Source organism: Lepidochelys kempii, chromosome 15 (genome assembly GCF_965140265.1).
Source record: "Lepidochelys kempii isolate rLepKem1 chromosome 15, rLepKem1.hap2, whole genome shotgun sequence".
Classification (NCBI taxonomy): domain Eukaryota; kingdom Metazoa; phylum Chordata; order Testudines; family Cheloniidae; genus Lepidochelys; species Lepidochelys kempii.
The window spans coordinates 5,848,338-5,868,536 of NC_133270.1; the positions used below are offsets into that span (position 1 = coordinate 5,848,338).

At 52.3% G+C, this 20,199-nt stretch overlaps 1 protein-coding gene across 2 annotated transcripts in view; it reads left to right on the top strand.

Moving 5' to 3' along the window:
• The first annotated feature begins 843 nt into the window (after positions 1-843).
• The window catches only part of SCARF2 (scavenger receptor class F member 2), a 107,376-nt gene continuing 88,020 nt past the window's right edge, over positions 844-20,199 (top strand). For both annotated transcript variants that reach the window (XM_073313044.1, XM_073313045.1), the window contains exons 1-2: positions 844-1,677; positions 19,188-19,246. In XM_073313044.1, the coding sequence (XP_073169145.1) occupies positions 1,304-1,677; positions 19,188-19,246 (433 nt within the window). In that variant the 5' untranslated portion in view covers positions 844-1,303. The remainder of the gene's footprint in view (positions 1,678-19,187; positions 19,247-20,199) is intronic.

Genomic DNA, 20,199 nt, shown 5'->3' on the forward strand with positions numbered 1-20,199 from the left:
CAGTGAAGCTGGAATAGTTATAACATGATCCAAAAGTGGGAAGTTGAATCATAGAATGTCAGGGTTGGAAGGGACCTCAGGAGGTCATCTAGTCCAACCCCCTGCTCAAAGCAGGACCAACTCCAACTATAAGGCATATCTTTTTAAAGGTGAGAATAATTAACCACTGGAACAATTTATCAAGGTTTGGTGGATTCTCCCTTGCTGACTATTTTAAATCAAGACAGGCTGCTTTTTCTAAAAGCTCTGCTCTGGGAATTATTGTGAGGAAGTTCTATGGCCTGCGTTTTAGTGGAAGTCATACTAGATGATCAGAACTGTCCCTTCCGTGAGCTTCTTTCATCTCTCACTAGAAGACAGGTTTGCCAGCCCTCGAGGCCATTGTCTGAACCCTTTCCAATTTTTCAACATCCTTTTCTGAAGTGTGGACCCCAACACTGAATGAGGCTTCCCCGCTGAGACATCCAAGGAGTGTGTTTGCCCTTTGTCATGTTCAGAGTCCACTTTCCAGGGTACAGTCCCGCTTTGTAGAGCTTCGCTTTGATGTTTGGTCTGTCGGCATGCCTGGAAAGAGCTGGCTGGCTCTCGTGCGATTCATCCTCTCTCATAAAGACGCAGCTAATGTGGACAGCTCATTTGCATGTTGTCTTGCCCCCCCCCCCCGATCTGCGGCTGGCAGTGACCCCCCAACTCTGTTCTCCAGCCTCATCTCCTAGACAAAGCGCCTTTCCCCCCCCTCTCTGAACTTGAACCTCTCCGTGGGCTCCCCCTTGCTATCGGGTCCCAGCTGCCTTTGCTTTTCCACCCCTTCAGGACGGGCTACAGCTAACCTGACAGGCCATCTCCGCTCCTCTCCCTCACAGCTGCTGCAAGAGCCGTCTCCTCCGCAGCAACGGACCGGCCGCCGCCCTGTCTCTCCCCCCAACACGCTTCGGACATGGGCTGCGACCTGCCTCGCCCCAGCCTGGCTCGCTCGGGCTGTGGTGAGGCTGGGAAAGGCCGGGTCATTCTGGAAGGCACTGGGCAAATCCCGCACACCAGCGAGGTCGGACCGTGCCCTCCGCACCCCCTTCGCCTGCTAGCGAGGAATCGCGGCCCCCAGGGACAGCCCCCCTCCTCCCAAGAGACCCTACAATAACCAACGCCCGCGGTGCCCCCGAGGGAGAAGAGCTCGGAAGGGGCCAGGGCCGTGGCGGGGGCGAGGAGCTGCAGCCCGGCCGGGCACGGGGCGGGGAGGCCCCGGGGCGGGCAGAAGGCGGCGGCTCCGCGTCCCCCAGAGCCTGGCCCGGGATCAGGGGAACCAATGTGGAATTTCCTGGCTGGCCGGGCGCCCTCCTGCTGCTGCCGAGAGGGGCGCGGAGGAGGCGGCGGCGGGGCAGCTCGGCTCTCGCACTGCAGCTTCCGGCCGGGACCCCGCAGGCAGCCGCCGCCGGGGAGCCAGGGCTGCCGCGCTCGGGCCGGAGAGCGGACCGCGCTGCCCCGCCCAGGAGCCGCCGCGCTGCAGCAGCCCGGCGCCCGAGCGAAGGAGACGCCGATGGAGGCGCCCGGGGGCCCGGCCGCCGGGCTCCGGGGGCTGCCTCCGCCCGGGCGGGCTGGAGCGCTGCTGCTGCTGCTGCTGAGCTGGGGAGCTGCCCAGGAGCTGCGTCCCGGCGGGAGGAACGTGTGCGGAGCAAGCGGGTAGGAGCGGCCGCGGCCCCACCGCCCCCTGCCCAGCCGCGGGAACCCGCTGCCCCGGGAGAGAGCTGCCTCTGCCTGCCCCCTCCCGCTGGAGAGGGGCTCTGCGATTCCCACCCCCCGAGAGGGGCTGCTGGGGGCGAGGGTCCCGCTGGCCCTGCGATCTCTCCCGCCCCTGAGAGGGGCTGCTGGGGGGCGAGGGTCCCGCTGGCCCTGCGATCCCCCCCCCCCCGAGAGGGGCTGCTGGGGGCGAGGGTCCCGCTGGCCCTGCGATCTCCCCCGCCCCCGAGAGGGGCTGCTGGGGGGCGAGGGTCCCGCTGGCCCTGCGATCCCCCCCCCGAGAGGGGCTGCTGGGGGCGAGGGTCCCGCTGGCCCTGCGATCTCCCCCGCCCCCGAGAGGGGCTGCTGGGGGGCGAGGGTCCCGCTGGCCCTGCGATCCCCCCCCCGAGAGGGGCTGCTGGGGGCGAGGGTCCCGCTGGCCCTGCGATCTCTCCCGCCGCTGAGAGGGGCTGCTGGGGGGCGAGGGTCCCGCTGGCCCTGCGATCCCCCCCCCGAGAGGGGCTGCTGGGGGCGAGGGTCCCGCTGGCCCTGCGATCTCTCCCGCCGCTGAGAGGGGCTGCTGGGGGGCGAGGGTCCCGCTGGCTCTGCGATCCCCCCCGCCCCCGAGAGGGGCTGCTGGCGGCGAGGGTCCCGCTGGCCCTGCGATCTCTCCCGCCGCTGAGAGGGGCTGCTGGGGGGCGAGGGTCCCGCTGGCCCTGCCCTAGCCCCCCGGATTTGGGCTGCTGGGGGCGATCCCAATGCTGGGCGAAGCGGCAAAAGCTGCTGGAGTGCCCGTTCTGGCTGCGGGCATTGGCCGCTGGGGATCAGTGGCCCCTCCGAAGGAGGTTTTGGGTGGCTGGGGTCCCGCCTGTGGATACGGAGACGGGGCAGTTCTAGCTAACGGCCCCCGGCCGGCCGGCATGGTTCCGACCCGCGGCACCTGGTAGGGCAGGGTCTGTGCACTCCTACATCTATGCACAGCTGCCCCCGGAACCACTTGGGTCCGGGGGACCGGTGTCACCTGGATCGGCCCCACTGCCACGATCGGGCTGGCCGAGCTTGTAACTTTAGTCGCACGTTTCTCGGCATCCCTGTCTGGAGTGCCAGCTCAGAGCTCCGCATGCCTTTGGCTTCCCCTCCCTCCTTCCAGCGAGCGCCGCTTTCTGGAGAATTAACCCCGTCGTGGTCTACTGCTCTCGGGATGCTGCAGCTCCCTCTTCCCCCTGCCAAGCCCGAACCCCACCAGCACCCGTGGGCCGCTCGCCCCAGCCCCTGGAGCGCAGGGCCGGCCCCAGGGCTGGCATTTCTGGGGAGATCCCGTACAGCAGGTTGCCCCCTGCCTCGAGGTTCCGAGGGAAAACACGCAGCCCAAGTGTAACCTAAAACCCAGTGGAAAGGAGGCTCCATCTGCTTTAGATTTAAACTCTTGCAAACAAACCCTCCTAGACAAGAGGACTTTCCAATTCTGTGGAATTTCTGCACCCCCCCCCCCCATGGAAGCGTCTAGTCTTTTTTTTTTTTTTTTTGCAAGACAAAGTCCCTTTTGTGTGGTACTGCGGGGCGGTGGGGTCTGACACCACCGTGCTCGGGTAGGGGGCTAGTCAGGGGCTGGGGTGTAGCATGATGAGCTGGGGTCCATGTGACCCAGTAGGCTGTCTGTGGGAAGGAGAGCAATTGTGCGTGTGTAAAATTAAAAAAAAAAACAAAAAAAACCAGGGTCACCAGAGCTGGTGAGGAGCTCATCCTGCCCTGCCCCTGCTTGCCGTGCGTGTACATGGTGATTGGTGACTCCTGGCGTGGAGGAGACAGTCTCCTCTCTGGGGTCACTGGCCCACTCTTGGGCAGGGGCTGGATGGGGGGCGTTGGGAGTTAGCTCGCCCGTGGGCTGGAGCAGTACAGAATCAAGGAGATGTTAATGTTGGCTCCAAACGTCCTGACTCTCCTAGTCACTAGACAAGCTGCGCTGGAGCCCACGGGGGCTGGCAAGCAGGGGGTTGGCGCTGGTTCCCCTTCAGCTGCCTCACCAGAGCGTCTGACTCCTCTAGCAAGGCCCAGGAAGTCCAGGGAGTTGCTAGAGTCCCTGCCTCGCTCTCCAAACAGCTGCTTAGAGGCCACCACTTCCTCCCATTTGATCGTATCCCTGACGCTGCAGATTGTTTTCACAAGCCCAACTGCTCCACAGCACTGGATTTGAAGCAAGGTCTCATTTTCAGCATGCGGCTGGAGTGGGAGGAGGGAAGGGGGCCAGAAGAACTGCCAACAAACCAGACTTTCAAGCAGCAGGTTGGTTTGTGGGGCAGGAGCTCAGACCTGCTCTTTGCAGGAGGGAAGAGCCCCTTTCTTTTCTAGCCCCTGGCCCATGCTGGGGATGGGCTGCTACCTCGGGACAGAGCATATATTCACCTTTTGTATCGTGGCTTGTGAGGTCAAATGAGTCCACAAGCTATGACAGGAACAACACACAACTTTCATGGGCTCTCAAGGGGCTTGGATAATGGGCTCATTGAGCAAAACTTCCCAGCTCCAGTGCCCTCTCCTCAAATTACAGGCCGCATTTTCTAGTGAGACAGTTTATGAACCAGAACAGGCGTCAGAATCCCAGCCATGTGCTCACTTAGGAGCTGGCCTTCTTGCTGCAGGGGGAATAGGGAGTATCTCTCTCATTGCTATTTAGGGGGGAAACCCTCCAATTTTCTGAAAAAACTACTGAGTATCCCCTCCATCCCCCCCAACCTCCCTTCAGCCACCTTCATTCCAAAAATGCAACAAGAGCCAGCAGAGAGACCATGGCCAGGCTGGACGACACACCCCCCCCTTGTGTTTTTCAGAGGCACTCAAAGGGAGGGACTTGCCTGGAGCCTGGTTCCAGGTGCAGCAATAGCCATATTGTTACAAAGAACCAGTGCTTGAGAAGTGAAAACAAAATCCCTGCTCCAGGGCAGGCCAGAACTGAGGGAGCCCTGCCTGGCACCTCCCCACTCTCTGTAGGGAGGCCACGTCTCACCTGGTGCACTCACCATCGAAGTCAACAATATTCCACAGGATGCCTTGAACTTGACCCTTCCCCTCCTTAGTGCCTTATTCTGGTTCTGCCTCCTGGTGGGCAGTGGAGGCAGGAGGGAAGGTGGATGGGTAGATGTCTCATTTCCTGGTCTTTACAGTGCGGATAACCACTGGAAGCTCTTCTGGGCAAGACCTGTTTATTGCAGAGTCTGTGAAGTGCCTGGTGCAGGGGGCCACAATCTCAGCTGGAGTTTCTAGGAGCTACCTAATAGAAACAATAAATACAGTAGGCAGGTTGGGTGGGAGTGTGGGGGCGGCACCCTGGGAAAGGGACAGCTAGTAAATAGTCATTCTATTCAACCTTCTAAAACCCCTCCCCCATGTTCTGCCCCGATCGCCCACTAACCCCCTGCCCTGCATACCCAGTTCCAGTGCCTTGTCCCCACTCCCAGCCATCCCCCTCTAGGCTGCTGTCCCCCCACCTAGTCTACCCGAGAGGGACTGGATTTGTACACTTTTAAAATCTACTCATCCTGATGTCAGAGGCACTTAGAAAACCCAGTGAAGGAGGCATACATTTCATGGGAGGTTCCCACCCCATGCACTGTGGTGGTTACTAGTGGAGTTCCTCCAGGACTGGTCTGGGTACCCATCTTATTCAATGTTGTTAGTAATGATATTGGTACAAAAAGTAGGAGTGTGACAATGAAATTTGCTAATGACATGAAGTTCAGCATCGTCAATACAGAGGAGGATGGGCACGTTATACAGGAACATCTGGATGATCTTGAAGACTGGAGTGACAGAAATGGAAGGAAATTCAATAGTACAAAGTGCAAGGTCAACCACTTAGGGTCTAATACGAATTTCTGCTACCAGCTGGGGGCTCATCATTTGGAAGTGACAGAGGAGGAGAGAGACCTGGGTGCGTGAGTCGATCACAGGATGACTCTGAGCTACCAATGTGATGCAGCTGTGAAAAAAAGCAAATGCAGTCCTAGGTTGTATCAAGGCATTTCAAGCAGAGATATTGAAGTATTAATGCCATTGTACGAGGAGCTGGTAAGACCTCACCTGGAACACTGTGTACACTTCTGGTCATCCGTGTTCCATTCCACACTAGGTGTGTTCACCGCGAGCACAGTCACTGGAAATTTTTCCCTCAGTGGTCCCCGGCAGGTTGGCTCTAGCGCCCTCTGGTGCTGCGCGCTCATGCGCCGGTATAAGGGGTCTGGCTGACTCCACATCCTCTCAGTTCCTTCTTACCGCCCGTGACAGTCACTGGAACTGTTCTTGTTTTGGCTGTACTGAGTGGTCTTTGTTTTACTCTATTCTCTCTGTTTTCATTCTAGCCCAGTTCTTTATTTCTTACGTGGACTATTGTTAGTTGGTTATACATAGTTAGTTGGTGCTTCTTGCTGTGTTAGCGAAGTTTCATCTGTTCCCAGTACTGGGGCATGCCTTGGTCTTTGGGCTTCAAGCCCTGAGCCTTCTGTGTCAAGGCCATGCCCGTGGGTGACCCACTCTCCGGTTAAAGTGCTTGCGTGAGACCCATATCGGGGATCACTGTCAGATCTGCTGTCCGTTCACGCTGTGTATAAAGAAAGGCCCGGAGGCCAGGCTGAAGTTCCTGCTGATGGAGGTGGTGCGCCGACCCTCTTTGGAGCCGAGCCGGTCGGACTCAGCACCGAGTCCCTCGGTGGCAGTGTGGAGTGCTCCTCCCGCTGTGAGAGACTCTCAGCACTGTTCCCCATCGCTGGTGCTGAGAAGAAGCAGCTGGCCAAGAGGTGGCATTCCCCGACTCTAAGGAAGGCCAAACACGGGGAGTGCAGGGGAGTGCGACCTAAATTGGCCACTCCTCCGACCTGCTCCGCAGGCAGCACCATTGATTCCATCCTGTACGTAGGCTCCGTTGAGTCCGGTCCCCATCATCAGCACCGGAGGGACAGCGCAGCACCAGTGTAATTGCAGTGCTGTGCTCCCTGGAGGCATTTAGGGCAGCCAGAGACTTGCTGGCGCGGTTGGTACCGTTGTTGCCAGCAGTGCACGAGCTGTCACTGGCGGTGCTGGTGGGTAGAAGGGCGAAAGTGCCCCGTGGCCTCAAAGGGCTGGAAGTGGAGGTGGTCAAAGCATCCTCCCACAGCTTGGTCAATGTATTGACCGCGGAGGCCCCGTCTAAGGTGATTCTACCTCTCAATGAGGCCAGCATGGGACCAGTTAAAGCCCTGTGGCAAACCCCATCCTCCTTGCCTCCCACTTCAAAGAGGGCCAAAAAGAAGTACTTTGTTCCCGCCCAGGGGTATGAGTACTTGTATTCCTCTCCAGACCAGGGCTGCAAGGAGCAACCCCCTAAGGCAAAGGACTCAAAGAAACTAGGCCTCTTTTGAAGAAAGGTTTATTCTCCATGGGCTTTACCAACCAGCTGGCATTGCCAGGGAGGTACGATTTCATGGTCTGGGACTTTGTCAAAATTCAAGGACTTGCTTCCCCAAGAGTCCAGGCGGGAGTTCTCCACTCTGGTGGAGCAGGGGAAGTCTGCAGCCAGGGCTTCCTTGCAAGCCATGCTGGATGCAACAGACTCAGTGGCCAGACCCAGGGTCTCTGCAGTGGCCACGCGCAGATGCTCTTGGCTTCAGTGCTCAGGCTTGCTGACGGAGGTCTAGCCATCCCTTCATGATCTTCTGTTTGAAGGTGCTTTGTTCTTCTCAGAGCAAACATATGCAAAGCTCCATGGCCCAAAGGACTCCAGAGCCAGCCTCAAGTCCCTGGGTCTCTACGCCCTGGCGCTTTGAGGAAGCACTTCAGGCCCCAGCACTCCACCCGTTTCTTGGCTCTACCACCCCCCAGGCAACTGCCCCTGTCTGCCTCAGCATCGCTACCCAGCCCGCCCAGATACTGGGGGGCAGTTAAGCAGAACTTTTGATGGGACACCCAAGGGCATTATGCCAGTTGCTGTGTCACTGGATCCTGTCTCCTTGTTGTTTTCAGACCGCCTGTCCCACTTCAGCTCAGCACAGTCTCATATCACTACAGACCACTGGGTGCTGAGCACTGTGGAAAGGGGTTATACAGTCCAGTATATTTCCACTCCTCCCCTCCATCCTCTCTCCCTGTCCCTCTTCAGGGCTCATCTCATGAGCAACTGCTAGCCCAGGAGGTGCCAGCCCTCCTCTGAGGGGGAGCCATGGAGAAGGTTCCTCAGGACTTAAGAGAGAAGGGGTTTTTCTACTGCTATTTCCTAATTCCAAGGGTGCTCTCTGACCTATTGTAGATCTGCGATGCCTCAACAGATACCTCAAAAAGCTGAAGTTCCACATGGTCTCCCTGGCCTCCATCTTTCCCTCCCTGCATCCAGGGGACTGCTATGTTGCCCTCAATTAGAGAGAAGCTTATTTCCACATCTCACTTTTCCAAGGCTGCAGAAGCGTTCTCAGGTTTGCTGTAGACCAGACTCGCTACCAATTTGCGGTTCTCCTGTTTGGCCTGTCGGCAGCCCTACACATTTTTGCGAAATGCATGGAGGTAGTGGCGGCCTTCCTGAGAAGATGAGGGGTCCAAGTCTACCCAGACCTCGACGACTGGCTGGTCAAAGGCCGGTCTGAGGCCCAGGTGGAGGCTAATATCCACCTCATACAGCCAACCTTTTGAGCACTGGGCCTACTTATAAACAAACAGAACTCTGCCCTGGCCCATGTGTAGAGGATAGAGTTTATTGGAGCAGTGTTCAATTACTCCCAGGCCAGGGTCTTCTTCCCAGAAGCCTACTTCCAGACAATGGCATCATCGACAGCGCAGGTCAAGGCCCATCCGGTCACGATGGCCCGTTTTTGCCTCAAATTGTAAGGTCACATGGCCGCGGGCACATATGTAGTGCAGTACACCTCAGACCCCTTCAAGTTTGCCTGGCCTCAGTGTACTCGCCAAGCCGCCACCACCTGGACTTGGTGCTCATAGCACCTGCCCCAGTCCTTGCCTACCTCAACTGGTGGAGGGACCCTCTGTCAGTCCTTTCAGGCATCCCCTTCTCACGGCCCCAGCCCTCATTATCCATAGTCTTGGATGTGTCAGAACTAGGATGGGGGGCTCACCTGGGGCCTGTCAGGTGTTCTTACCCCACATTGTGAACAAGAACATGCTAGTGCTCACGGACAACACAGCAGACATGTTCTACCTCAACAGGCAAGGAGGGGCTTGCTCTTCCTGTGTCAGGACGCTATCCACTTGTGGAGGTTTTGCATAAAGCACTTGATCCACCTCATAAAGCACTTTTGCATAAAGCACTTGATCCACCTTTTCAGCTTCCGGGAGCATCGAACGAGCTGGCAGATCATCCAGCAGGTCTTTCTCCAGTCACCACGAGTGGTCCCTCCACCCCAATGTAGTAAGGGTTGTTTTCCAGTGATTGGGAACTCCCCACGTAGACTTGTTTGTGACCAAACAGAACAGGAAACGTTCCTAATTTTGCTCCTGCGAGGCCACAGCCCAGGCTCACTCTCAAACATTTTCCTGGTCCTTTGGACACGGCACCTGTTCTACGCCTTCCCTCCCATTCCTCTTATGCGCAAGGTCCTGCTGGATCAAGCGGGACAGAGCACAGGTCATTCTCATAGCCCCAGCCTGGCCGCACCAGCACTGGTTCGCCACACTGCTAGGTCTTTCACTAGCGACTCTGATGCCGCTCCCTCTCCTCCTGGACCTGATCTCACAGGACCATAGTCAAATACTCCACCACCCTCTACCTGACAGCTTGGAAGCTCCAGGATTAAATCCCGAAAATCTGGCCTGTTTCGAGCAAGTCCACCAGGTGCTGCTACCTAGCAGGAACCCCTCTACCAGAGCTAAATACCTGTCCAAGCAGAAGAGTTTTTCCATTTGGTCTTCCCAGCAAGGTCTCTCACCTGCCTGGCTGTCACTGCAGACCGTTCTTGAGTATTTGCTACATCTGAAATAGCAAGGGCTGGCAATGTCTTCAGTTAAAATACACCTGGCCATGCACCATGGTGGATGGCTGATCGGTTTTTTTACATTAGATGTCTGTTCGTTTTATCAAGGGCCTAGAAAGACTATACCCTCGGATTTGGGAGCCCAGTCCCCCATGGGACCTAAACCTGGTCTTGTCAAAACTCACAGGGCCCTCTTTGAGCCACTGGCAACATGCCCCTTGTTTTACCTTTCTTGGAAGATGTCCTTTCTAGTGGCTGTCACTTTGGCCAGGCAGGTCTCAGAGATCTAGACCCTTACATCAGAACTCCTGTACATGGTCTTCTTTAAGAGCAAGGTACAGCTCTGCCCTCACCCCATGTTCCTCCCAAGGTGGTTTTGCAGTTTCACAATAATCAGACTATTTTCCTGCTGGTTTTCTTCCCAAAACCGCACGTGAGCAGGGAGAAGCAATGTCTCCACACACCAGATGTTAGATGCGTCCTGGCTTTCTATATTGAGAGGACAAGACCGTTCTATAGATCCACACAGCTCTTTGTGGTGGAAGCGGACAGGATGAGAAGCCTATTTCAGCTCAAGAGGATTCATCCTGTATCACATTGTGCATCTGCACATGCTACAAGCAGGCGTGTGTTCCTCCACTGACTATACTGACGACCCAGTCTATGAGAGCGCAAGCTTCCTCAGCAGTGTTCCTGGTCCAGATCCTGATCCAGGACATCTGCAGAGGGGTGACTTAGTCGTTGGTACATGTTTTCTTCCCACAACGCCATCACCCAGCAAGCTAGAGATGACACTGAGTTTGGTCGAGCCATGTTGCAATCAGCATGTCCATGAACTCTGATCTCAGCTCCTATGACACTGCTTGGGAGTCACCTAACGTGGAATGGACATGAGCAAGCACTTGAGGAAGAAAAAACGAGGTTGCTTATGGTCGGGGGGTGGCTCAGCAGCCCTGGGGCTCACTTCCAGTATATGTCTTATGTTCCTGAAGCTCATGCTTCAAGGTTTCAGCCAGCGACCAGAAGAGGTCAGGAAGGGATTCTGTCCCCCTCCCCATGTATTCTGTGGGTTTTTTAAAATCTCTTTCCTCTGAAGCATCAGGAATGGCCATGGCTGGAAAAGGGACATAGGATGGGAAGGGCCGGGTCTCTGAGGTGGTACTGAGCATTCTCTCTCAGGTGCTTGGCTGGCTGGTTCTTGCCCAAGGTCTAAGTGATCACCATCTGTGGGGCCAGGCAGGAATTTTCCCCCAGGTCTGATTGGCAGTGACCTTGGGGGTGGGGTGTGGGGGGGTGCCACTTGCCAAGATTCTCTCAATCATTTCCCTGCCATTGTAGGGATCTCAGCACTGGTGCACCTCAGTCCCCCCATTCTCTGCCTGTGGCACATAGCAGTCTGCTCTCCTGTGTACTGTGATACTTTGGTCTCATTTCAGTTGTTGGGTTAGTGTGCGGGTGCTGGGTGGGGCTGGTGATCCGTGCTATACAGGAGGTCAGACTGGAAGATGTGGTGGGCCCTTCTGGCCTTTAACTTTGTGACTCCGAGGCTATGCACATGGCATGATAAAACCGGGTCTCACCTGGTCAGGAGATGCCATGCTGTTATCCTGTACTGTGCACAGGCCTGCTCTACACTACACAGTTAGGTCGACATAAGCTGCCTCATGCTGACCAAATTGTGTCAGTGTGTACACTACAGCCTTGACCCGCTGATGTCAGTGACCTATGACACTGACATCATAATTCCCCCTCCGCCAGAGGCATAGCGCGTATGTGGTCTAGTTAGGGCCACGCAGTGTCCATGTTGACACTGCACTCCTTACATGGGCTGTTGGCTGTCTTTCAGCTCCATGCTGGCTGCTACCCAAAGGCTCCCTGTTCAGGGAGCCGAGAAGCCCGGGTACCCCCCACCCTGCGCTCCTGGCTGGGAGGCGAGAAGCCAAGAGCCCAGAAGGGCAGCTGGGCTCCCGGTGGGGAACAGCACGGAGCTGAGAGCCCTGGGTCTCAGCCCCCCCCCCGCAACCCCTACTGCCCCTCTTCAGTTGGTGGAAGTGCTCCTGGTGAGGACGTGCACCACTGACAGAAGGACAGTAGTATGGACATTCCCTAACATAGGCCTGTAGTGTAGACCTGCCCTAGGCCTCTACATTCCCTTCACTTGTTACTCTTTGGTGTTTAGCAGAGGTCCTGTCCACTTCTGCTCATTAGGGTGCCATAGCATCTTTACCGGCTGTATCAAGGCAGTGGCTGCAAGAGTGTTCGCTCTGTTAACCAAGTGCTCCTTCCATATGTCCGTAAGTTGCTTATTGATATCTTGGATCCTATGATGCCTTGTTGTTTTCTTTTTCTGAAAAGGAAAATAATGTTGTTTGTAAACCCCCTGTGCCTTTTCCTCAGAGTCGGGATATTAAACCTGGCCTATCCGAATTCTACCTGGACTGGAGTAATCACATTCTGCATCCCTAAATTCCTTCTGCAGTTTTAACTAGAGTCTTCCACAGCCTTCTGAATTCCCTGCCTCCTCTCTTGTGTAGCGCTGCAGTGCGCTATGTGCAGGGCCACATTTCCGCCACAGGGGTGGCTGCGTTTCAGTGGTGGGTGAGCGATCCCTGGATAAATTATATAGTTTGTATATTGCTTTAAGTTAATGAAACCTTTTGAGGTAGCAGGCACGACATAAATGTAAAATGTTCCTTCATCTACTCCTTAGGGTTAGAACTTCTCCCATACTGGGGTTTTCTGGAGCATTGTCTTTGAAGTGGGTGATCCTACAGTGGTAGGAACTAGCTCTAGTTTTGTACTAGCATTAGAGTCCAATTTTCATTATAACAAAACAAGATTAATTTTGGGGAAATGCAACTAATAATTGGGAGCCAGAGGGTAGTGGAAATTAATCCCAAACCTCAAATCCTCCATGGGAGGGAGACAGCTGGAGTGACTACATGCAGCAAGTTCAACACCATCCAGGGGGTATTGTTTTCCAAATAGAAGGGGGCATAATGAGGAGATAGTCAGACTATCAGGATAATCCTCTTCTCAGACTGGATCAGCGCCTGCCTGGGGTCGTGATGGGGATCCTGTCATTTGGATCCAGCCTGGTTTGGCAATCCAAATTATAGAAAACTTTTCACCTTCTCTTCTGCACACACTTCCATGGGAGCCCTGCATTCCCCTCACTGAAGGAGTAACCTCCTGGATATGGCTACATCTGCTCCCCATAGAAGTGGAGGGTCAAATTGGTCCACACCAGTTAGCCTCTCTTGAAGACCAGGAAAATGGGCTGAAATGATAACTAAAAGTAGAATTACAAAACATCTGCATGACCATGATATGACAAAGATTAATCTGAACAGTTTCTGCAAAGGAAAATCCTGCCTCACTAATCTATTAGGGTAATAGATTTGCAAAAATGATGTAGTTACTTAGGGCCTTGAGTGACCCTGGTACTGAGGTGCAGCATCACAGTGCCTAACTTTTAGGCACCTAGAAAATCACAGGAACACACTACGATTCACAAAGCCTGAGCTCCTATACAATGAATGGGGGAGAGAGGTGCCTTAGGGCTAGACTATAATAGAAGCGCTACACCGATGCAGAGCGTGTCCAGAAATGGATGATAAATATGATCAGAGGCTGGGAGAGACTTCTGTATGAAAGGTGGGTGAAAAGCAACTACCCTGCTGCAAGCAGAGACAGTTTGATCCTGAAAAGGAAGAAGAGCCAGAAACTCCATGAAGTCCATTCAATTCTTCACTATTGCTGTTCATTTTTAGATTCTACAGTGATGGGTGGCAGGGTAGAACCCTACGGGAGTGACATAAATGATTGTGAGTGCCTAGTTAGAGAGGAGATGAATAAGAGAGCACATATTGGGGGTATATGAAATAATGAAAGACCTTGAGATAGTAAATCCAGACAAAGGGATGTCCAATGAAATTGAAAGGCAACAAATTTAACACTGACAAGGAAACACTCTCTTACACCGAGCATTATTGACCATTGGAACTCACCACCACAAGATGCTGCTAAGGCCAAGAGCTGAGCAGGAATCAAAAGCAGATTAACATTAATATTGGTAGTGCAAACATCCACTGAGTTCCCCTATGGCCAGTATTGCTCACTAGGGGTTTACTGCCCTTTCCTCTAAAGCAGCTGGTACTGACATCTGTCAGAGACAGGCCACTGGACTAGACGGGACACTGTCTGATCCAGTCTGGCAATGTGTTCCTGTGTGTCTACCTCTGCCACTGTCCTGCCTATCCCACAATTAACTCCTCCAGCAGCAATGGAGGCTTGAATATGTGCCTCGAATTCTGCTGCACATGGTGCTTTGACAATTGGAGCAGGAGAGAAGCTGGCACAGGTCACATCAGATTCCTGCTGCTACTGTGGAGATGCTGGCACCAAGGAGTCGAATCCAACAAGTAAAGTCCATGCAACGTTAATGATGAGCTATTAAGAACTGATGCTAGACTGGAGTTGGTTTATTCTTCCCTGCCTTTGCCTTGTATGAGGTGTATACTGCTACAGATCTAGCCCAGAAGGGGTCTTTGAGCTGCATTAAAACAAGCTGTCTAGGTCCTGATGTTTTGCTGTGAGCTGCAGAACTTCCTCTGCTGGCCATGAGGGATTCAGTGTTTGCTGGAGCTCATTCCAGGCCCTGCACTGGTGTGCTCTGTGTGTGTGGGGGGGCAGGGGGTCCTGTGGTTTAGTTGCTGCATTTGAAAGAGACAGACTTAGAACTGACTTGACATTTTCCTCTCAAAATATTTTTAACTGAAAAAAATGAAAACAGTTTTTTGTTTGTTCGTTTTGATAAAAATGTTCAGTTTTTGGTAAAATTTTGGGGGTTTGGAAACTGAAAATATTTTCTGTTGAAAAAATGAAAAATGATTCATGGAGAATTTAGAAAAAAATGCATTTAATAAGTATTTCCTTTGAGAAAAAATTTCAGACCCGCTCTAGAGAGGCTCCTGGTGCCACTAGAGACTGTGCTTCTTCCCACCTCCAAACTAGGGCAAAGAGGAAAGAGGGGAGACAGACACTTCCCAGTTGGCTTTAAATCATCACAGCAATATATTTCTGTTCTGTATTTGGGGGCTTCTCTCGGACACTTAAGGTCTGACCTTCCCTTCCCATGTATGCAGCTGTGCATGAAAAAAGTGTTGCATCCAACATGGGGGAACTCTATATTAGACCTTGTCTTGACGGATAAAGAGGAATTGATCACAGAACTGAAAACTAACGGCAGCTTAGATAGAAGTGATAATGACTTCAGCACATTTTTAATGTGCAAACAGAATAAAGTCCAGATCAATGATGTATGCTTTAAAAGGGCCTATTTCACAAAGCTGAAAACAATTATAAGCCAGATCATCAGGGAGGAAGAATTTAATCAGAAAAACGTGAATGATATTTGAGAATTGTTTACGATCACTTGATTAGATGCCCAAGAGCCTCAATTGAGGAAGAAGGCCATATTGGTTAAAAATGGCCTGGTTAGGAGGGGGAGTGAAGGCAGGTGTGTGTGTGTGTAAACAAATGGAAGAATGGAGAAGCTGAGAGTAATGAATATAGATCAGAAGCTAGGAATTGTAAAAAATTGATAACGGAGGCAAAGGGACACACAGAGAAATTATGGCCAACAGAGTTAAGGATGATAAGAAGGAATTTTTAAAGTATATTAGGAACAAAAAGAATCCTGAAAATGGTATTGGTCCATTACTAGATGGAAATGGCAGAATCATCAATAAAAAGCAGAAAAGGCAGAAGTGTCCATTAAATATTTCCGTTCTGTATTTGGGGAAAACACAGATGATGTAATCCTACCATATGGTAACACTCTTTCTGGTCCTCAAATGTCTCAGGAGTATGGGGTTGGTCCTGCTTTGAACAGCGGGTTGGACTAGATGACCTCCTGAGGTCCCTGATATTCTATGAACTACTAAAATTAAACTTTTCAGATCAGTAGGTCCAGTTAACTTGCATCCAAGAGTTTTAAAACAGCTGGCTGAGGAGCTCGCTCAACCTTTAATTTTGATTTTCACTAAGTCTGGAAGCACCAGGGAAGTTCCATAAGACTGGAAGAAAGCTCAGTTGTGCCGTTGTTTAAAAAGGTCACAGGATGACCCAAGTATTATAGGCCTGTTGGTCTGATGTTGATCCCATGATAAGATAATGGAGGGAGTGTTGCAGGACTCAATTAAAGATTTCAAGGAGGGTAATATAATTCATGCCAATCAACATGGCTTTATAGAAAATATATCTTGTCACACTGTCTTGGTATCTCTTTTTAATGAGATTACAAATTTGGTTGATAAAGGTAATCGTGTAGATGTAATGTACTTAGACTTCTGTAAGACATTTGACTTGGTACCACATGACATTTTGATTAAAAAAACTAGAAAGATATAAAATAAGCATAGCACACATTAAATTGATTAAACTCAGGCTAATTGACAGGTCTCAAAATGTAATTGTAAATGGGGAATTGTCATCAGATGGGTATGTTTCTAGTGCGATCCCGCAGCAATCGGTTCTTGGCCCTACACTATTTAACATTTTTATTAATGACCTAGAAGTAGACAACATAATTACTGATTAAGTTTGCAAATGACACAAAAATTGGGGTAAAAAATGAAGAGTACAGGTCACTGATACAGAGCAGTCTGGGTCACTTGGTCAGCTAGGTGCAAGCAAACAATATGCATTTTAATATGCCTACATGTAACTGTATACATCTAGGAACTAAGAACATAGGCTGTACTTACAGGTTGGGGGACTTTATCTGTCACTGTATTTGGCACTGATGTAACCACTGCTGGAATACTGTGTTCAGTTCTGGTGTCCACAGTTTAAGAAGGAGGTTGAAAAATTGGAGAGGGTTTAGAGAAGAGTCACGAGAATGAGTAAAGGATTAGAAAACCTGCCTTATTGTGACAGACTCAAGGAGCTCAATCTGTTTAACAAAGAGAAGGTTAAGGGGTGACTTGATCACTGTCTATAAGTACCTATATGGGGAACAAATATTTAATAATGGGTTCTTCAACCTAGCAGAGCAAGGTATAACACGAGCCAATACTAGGAAGCTAAAGCTAAACAAATTCAGACTGGAAAGAAAGTGTACATTTTTAACAGTGAGAGTAATTAACCACTGGAAAAATTCACCAAGGGTCGTGGTGGATTCTCCGTCACTGATGATTTCCAACTGTGTCTCTTTCACACACACGCACAGTGTATGAGAGCTGTGACAAGGCTGCCAAATGTGTGTCACAGGAGAGGTCTCGGACATGGTCTGCAGAACAGAACTTTGCCTGAGAGAGCAACAGATGAGTAACTGCCCTGTGTGTCTCAGAAGGGGAAGCTCCAGCTACTCCAGTCTAGTGCTTAGAAGAGCAGCTGGGCTACTTTGAAATGGCCTGGCTTGTTCAGCTTCTAGATGCCAAGTTTGGTTAGGGAGGCTGCTCCGTTGTAGCTGCTTGCAGCTCCCACGTGCCCTTGAAGACTTGTACAGAGGCTAGAAGCAGTGAGAGGTCAATGCTCCCGGGGCAGTTTCTGTAACAACAAGTGGAAGCTGCAAGTAACGTTTGGGCCACAGCAGGAGATGAGTTTAGTCCAGTCTTATCTTGGTAACGAAGGCCTGGGTCACTGTCTCATGGTCTAACAGAAAATGACTGATCCCTCTCACTATGTATGGACTCAGAGGGTATGTCTACATTGCAGTAAAACACCCAAGGCTGGCACAGGTCAGCTGACTTGGGCTTGCAGAGCTCGGCCTGTGGGGCTATCAAGTTGCAGTGAACACATTTGGGCTCAGGCTGGATCCCAGACTCTGAGACTCTGCAAGGTGGGGAGGGTCTCAGAGCCTGGGCTCCAGCCCGAGCCCCGACCTCTATGCTGCAAATTTATAGCTCCACAGCCCAAGCCCTGTGAGCACAAGTCAGCTGGCATGAGCCAGCTGCAAGTGTGTTGTTGTAGTGTAGACATACCCAGAGTGCTCTCTCCACTGCAGCTGGTCTCTACCATGGCTCTAGCTTCAGACCAGTGTGACAGACAGCAGGGAGGGATGTTTGGCTCACTGGAGCTGGTCAAGAAATAGAAGGATTGTATGGATCTGGGCCAGGTGAAGACATTTTGGCTCCGTGTGTTCCACAAAGCTCCAATTTTTCATTTTTTTGCAATTTTTTATAGAAAAAATGTATTTCATTTTCAAAAGGGGGGATGCTGAAAATGAGATGTTTTTGGCTAACTCAGTCACATGCTTTCTAAACAATCAAAACAGACCATGCAGAAAAATGGAAAAGCACCCCCCCATTTCATTGGGCCAGGCATCAGGTGGCATTTCTTCCGAAGTTTCCATTGAATATTTTTCAAAATGGAGATTTTTGAAGAAATGAAACCGTCGTTGTAACTCCATTTTCAAATCGGAAATGTGGATGACAAAGATTTCCTGTGAAGAATGTGGACCCTCTGTTGCTGGTATCCTCTCCAGCTCTTCCCGCTTCTTCCCCCAACCTAGCATCACTTCAGGCTTGTCTGGATTGGCCATTTGCCAGCTCACACACCAGCAGGTCCCTATCTTATGCTGACACATGATGGTTAGTTTCGCTGCACCAGCTGGGCCAGGTGAGACCGAGATATGGGTGTGAGTGGTGGTAGCATATTGAAAGTATCATCCCTTGCTTATTCTCCGACCACCCGCGTACGTTACATCTACACTGCAAAGAAAAACTCTGTGGAACAAGTCGCAGAGCCCAGGTCAACTGATGCGAGGGAGGGTGTGGAAGCTCCTTTCCTGGAGGTTTTAAAAGGAGGCTGGATAGCCATCTGTCTAAGATGGTTTAGACCCAACAAATCCTGCATCTTGGCAGGAGGTTAGACTAGATGACTCTTGCAGTCCCTTCTAATCCTAGGGTTCTATGATACAGGCTCACGGGGCTTGTGCTGTGGGGCTAAAATTAGCAGTGTGGCCATTCCTGTTTGGGCTGGAGCCTGGCGTCTGGAGCCTGGGGTCTGAAATCTGGGCAGGGTCTCAGAGCCTGGGCCCCAGCTCAAGCGGGAATGTGTCCACACTGCTCTTTTTAGCCCCATAAGGTGAGCCCGCGTCAGTTGACTCAGGGTCTGAGACTCCCTGCAGCTGCATTCTTTTGTTTGGGTTGCATTGTAGCTGTCAGCACCCTGCACTGGACAGCCCTTGAGGAAAAGGAGAATTGCCCCAAAGTATTCTCCAAGGGGTGGGGGGAGCGGAGCAGCCCACGAGTGAGTGCCCCAGCCCCGGTGTCAGCCAGGACTTGCAGTCACTGGCTGCAGATATTTGCCTTCCTCTCAAACAGGCCTGCCCGCTGGGTTTTAAAGTGGAGCCCTGGGTCTTTCTGACTCACTTCAATTCCTTGGGGTGGGGTGGCTCTCTCAGAGCTGTGGCCCAACACGCAGGAGAGCGAGCTCTCTCCAGAGGAAGGGGAAACCTTTGGCAGAGGGACCGAGGTACGTGAGAATTGTAACCGGACCTTTGTGTTTTCCTTTGTGCAGCTTCTCTGGGTCTCTGTGCTGCCCAGGATGGAGGCAACAAGGAGACGAGTGTTTGATAGGTAAGCACCAGCATCCCTTCTTTAGACACTGCTTCTTTCTCCTTCCTCAGAGCCACCTCTCCTCCCGTCCCTGAAGGGCTTTCCCAGCCCCCTTGTATCTGAGTTCGGCTTCCCCAGAGCCTGCCTTGCTCAGAGTTCTGTGACTAGGGGGGTCCTTTGGGAGGGTCCTGCCTTTCCTTCCTCGGTCAAAGCTAGCCCTGGGGGCGAGGCAGGGACCAGCAGCGAAACAGTGGATGTCTGCAGGACAGTGGGCATATCCCCAAACTTCAGTTCACTTGGTAAAGTGGCATTGCAACCGATGGACTGGAGCTGGGCTTCCCTCAGAAAGTTAGTCACGTCCCTTCCCAGCACGGTGCCAGCTGCCTCCAGGAGACAGCAAAGTGCAGACGTCAGTTCCACAAGCAGTGTCTGGCTTCACCTGCGAGAGGGGGTCCCGAGCATTAGTCCCTGCCCTTCCACCCAGATTTCGGGTCTCCTCGCTGTTACTGCTGACAGCCGTTTACATCCACCATAAAGCCTTGTGAAGCTGAGCAAAGAGAGCCATGTACACTCAGGGGAAGAAGCCCATGCAGTTTGTCCTGCATGAGTCGTTTTGCAGTCTTCCTCATTTTGGGTCCTTGTCACACACTAGGTTCCTCATTTGGGCCTTGGCTGGAGGATGAAACTCAGCTTCTGGGTTGGTCACTTACTCTCTATGCTGGGGTTGAGGGGTACTTTGAGGGCAGCCGTTTCTGCCCCTCAGACGCCTCCCACGACTCTGTATTGGCCTGTGTTTGGATAGTCATGGGAGTAGATTGATGGGTTTCAGAGTGTACTGCCCAGCCCCCGTGAAGAGATGATGCAACTACCAGAGGCCTCATCTCTGAGGGAGGGAAGAGAAAGAGAAGTGAAGGAGGGGGTACGGAGACAGGGGGCTGGAAAGAAAAGGGAGGCCGCATGTATGGAACATGAAG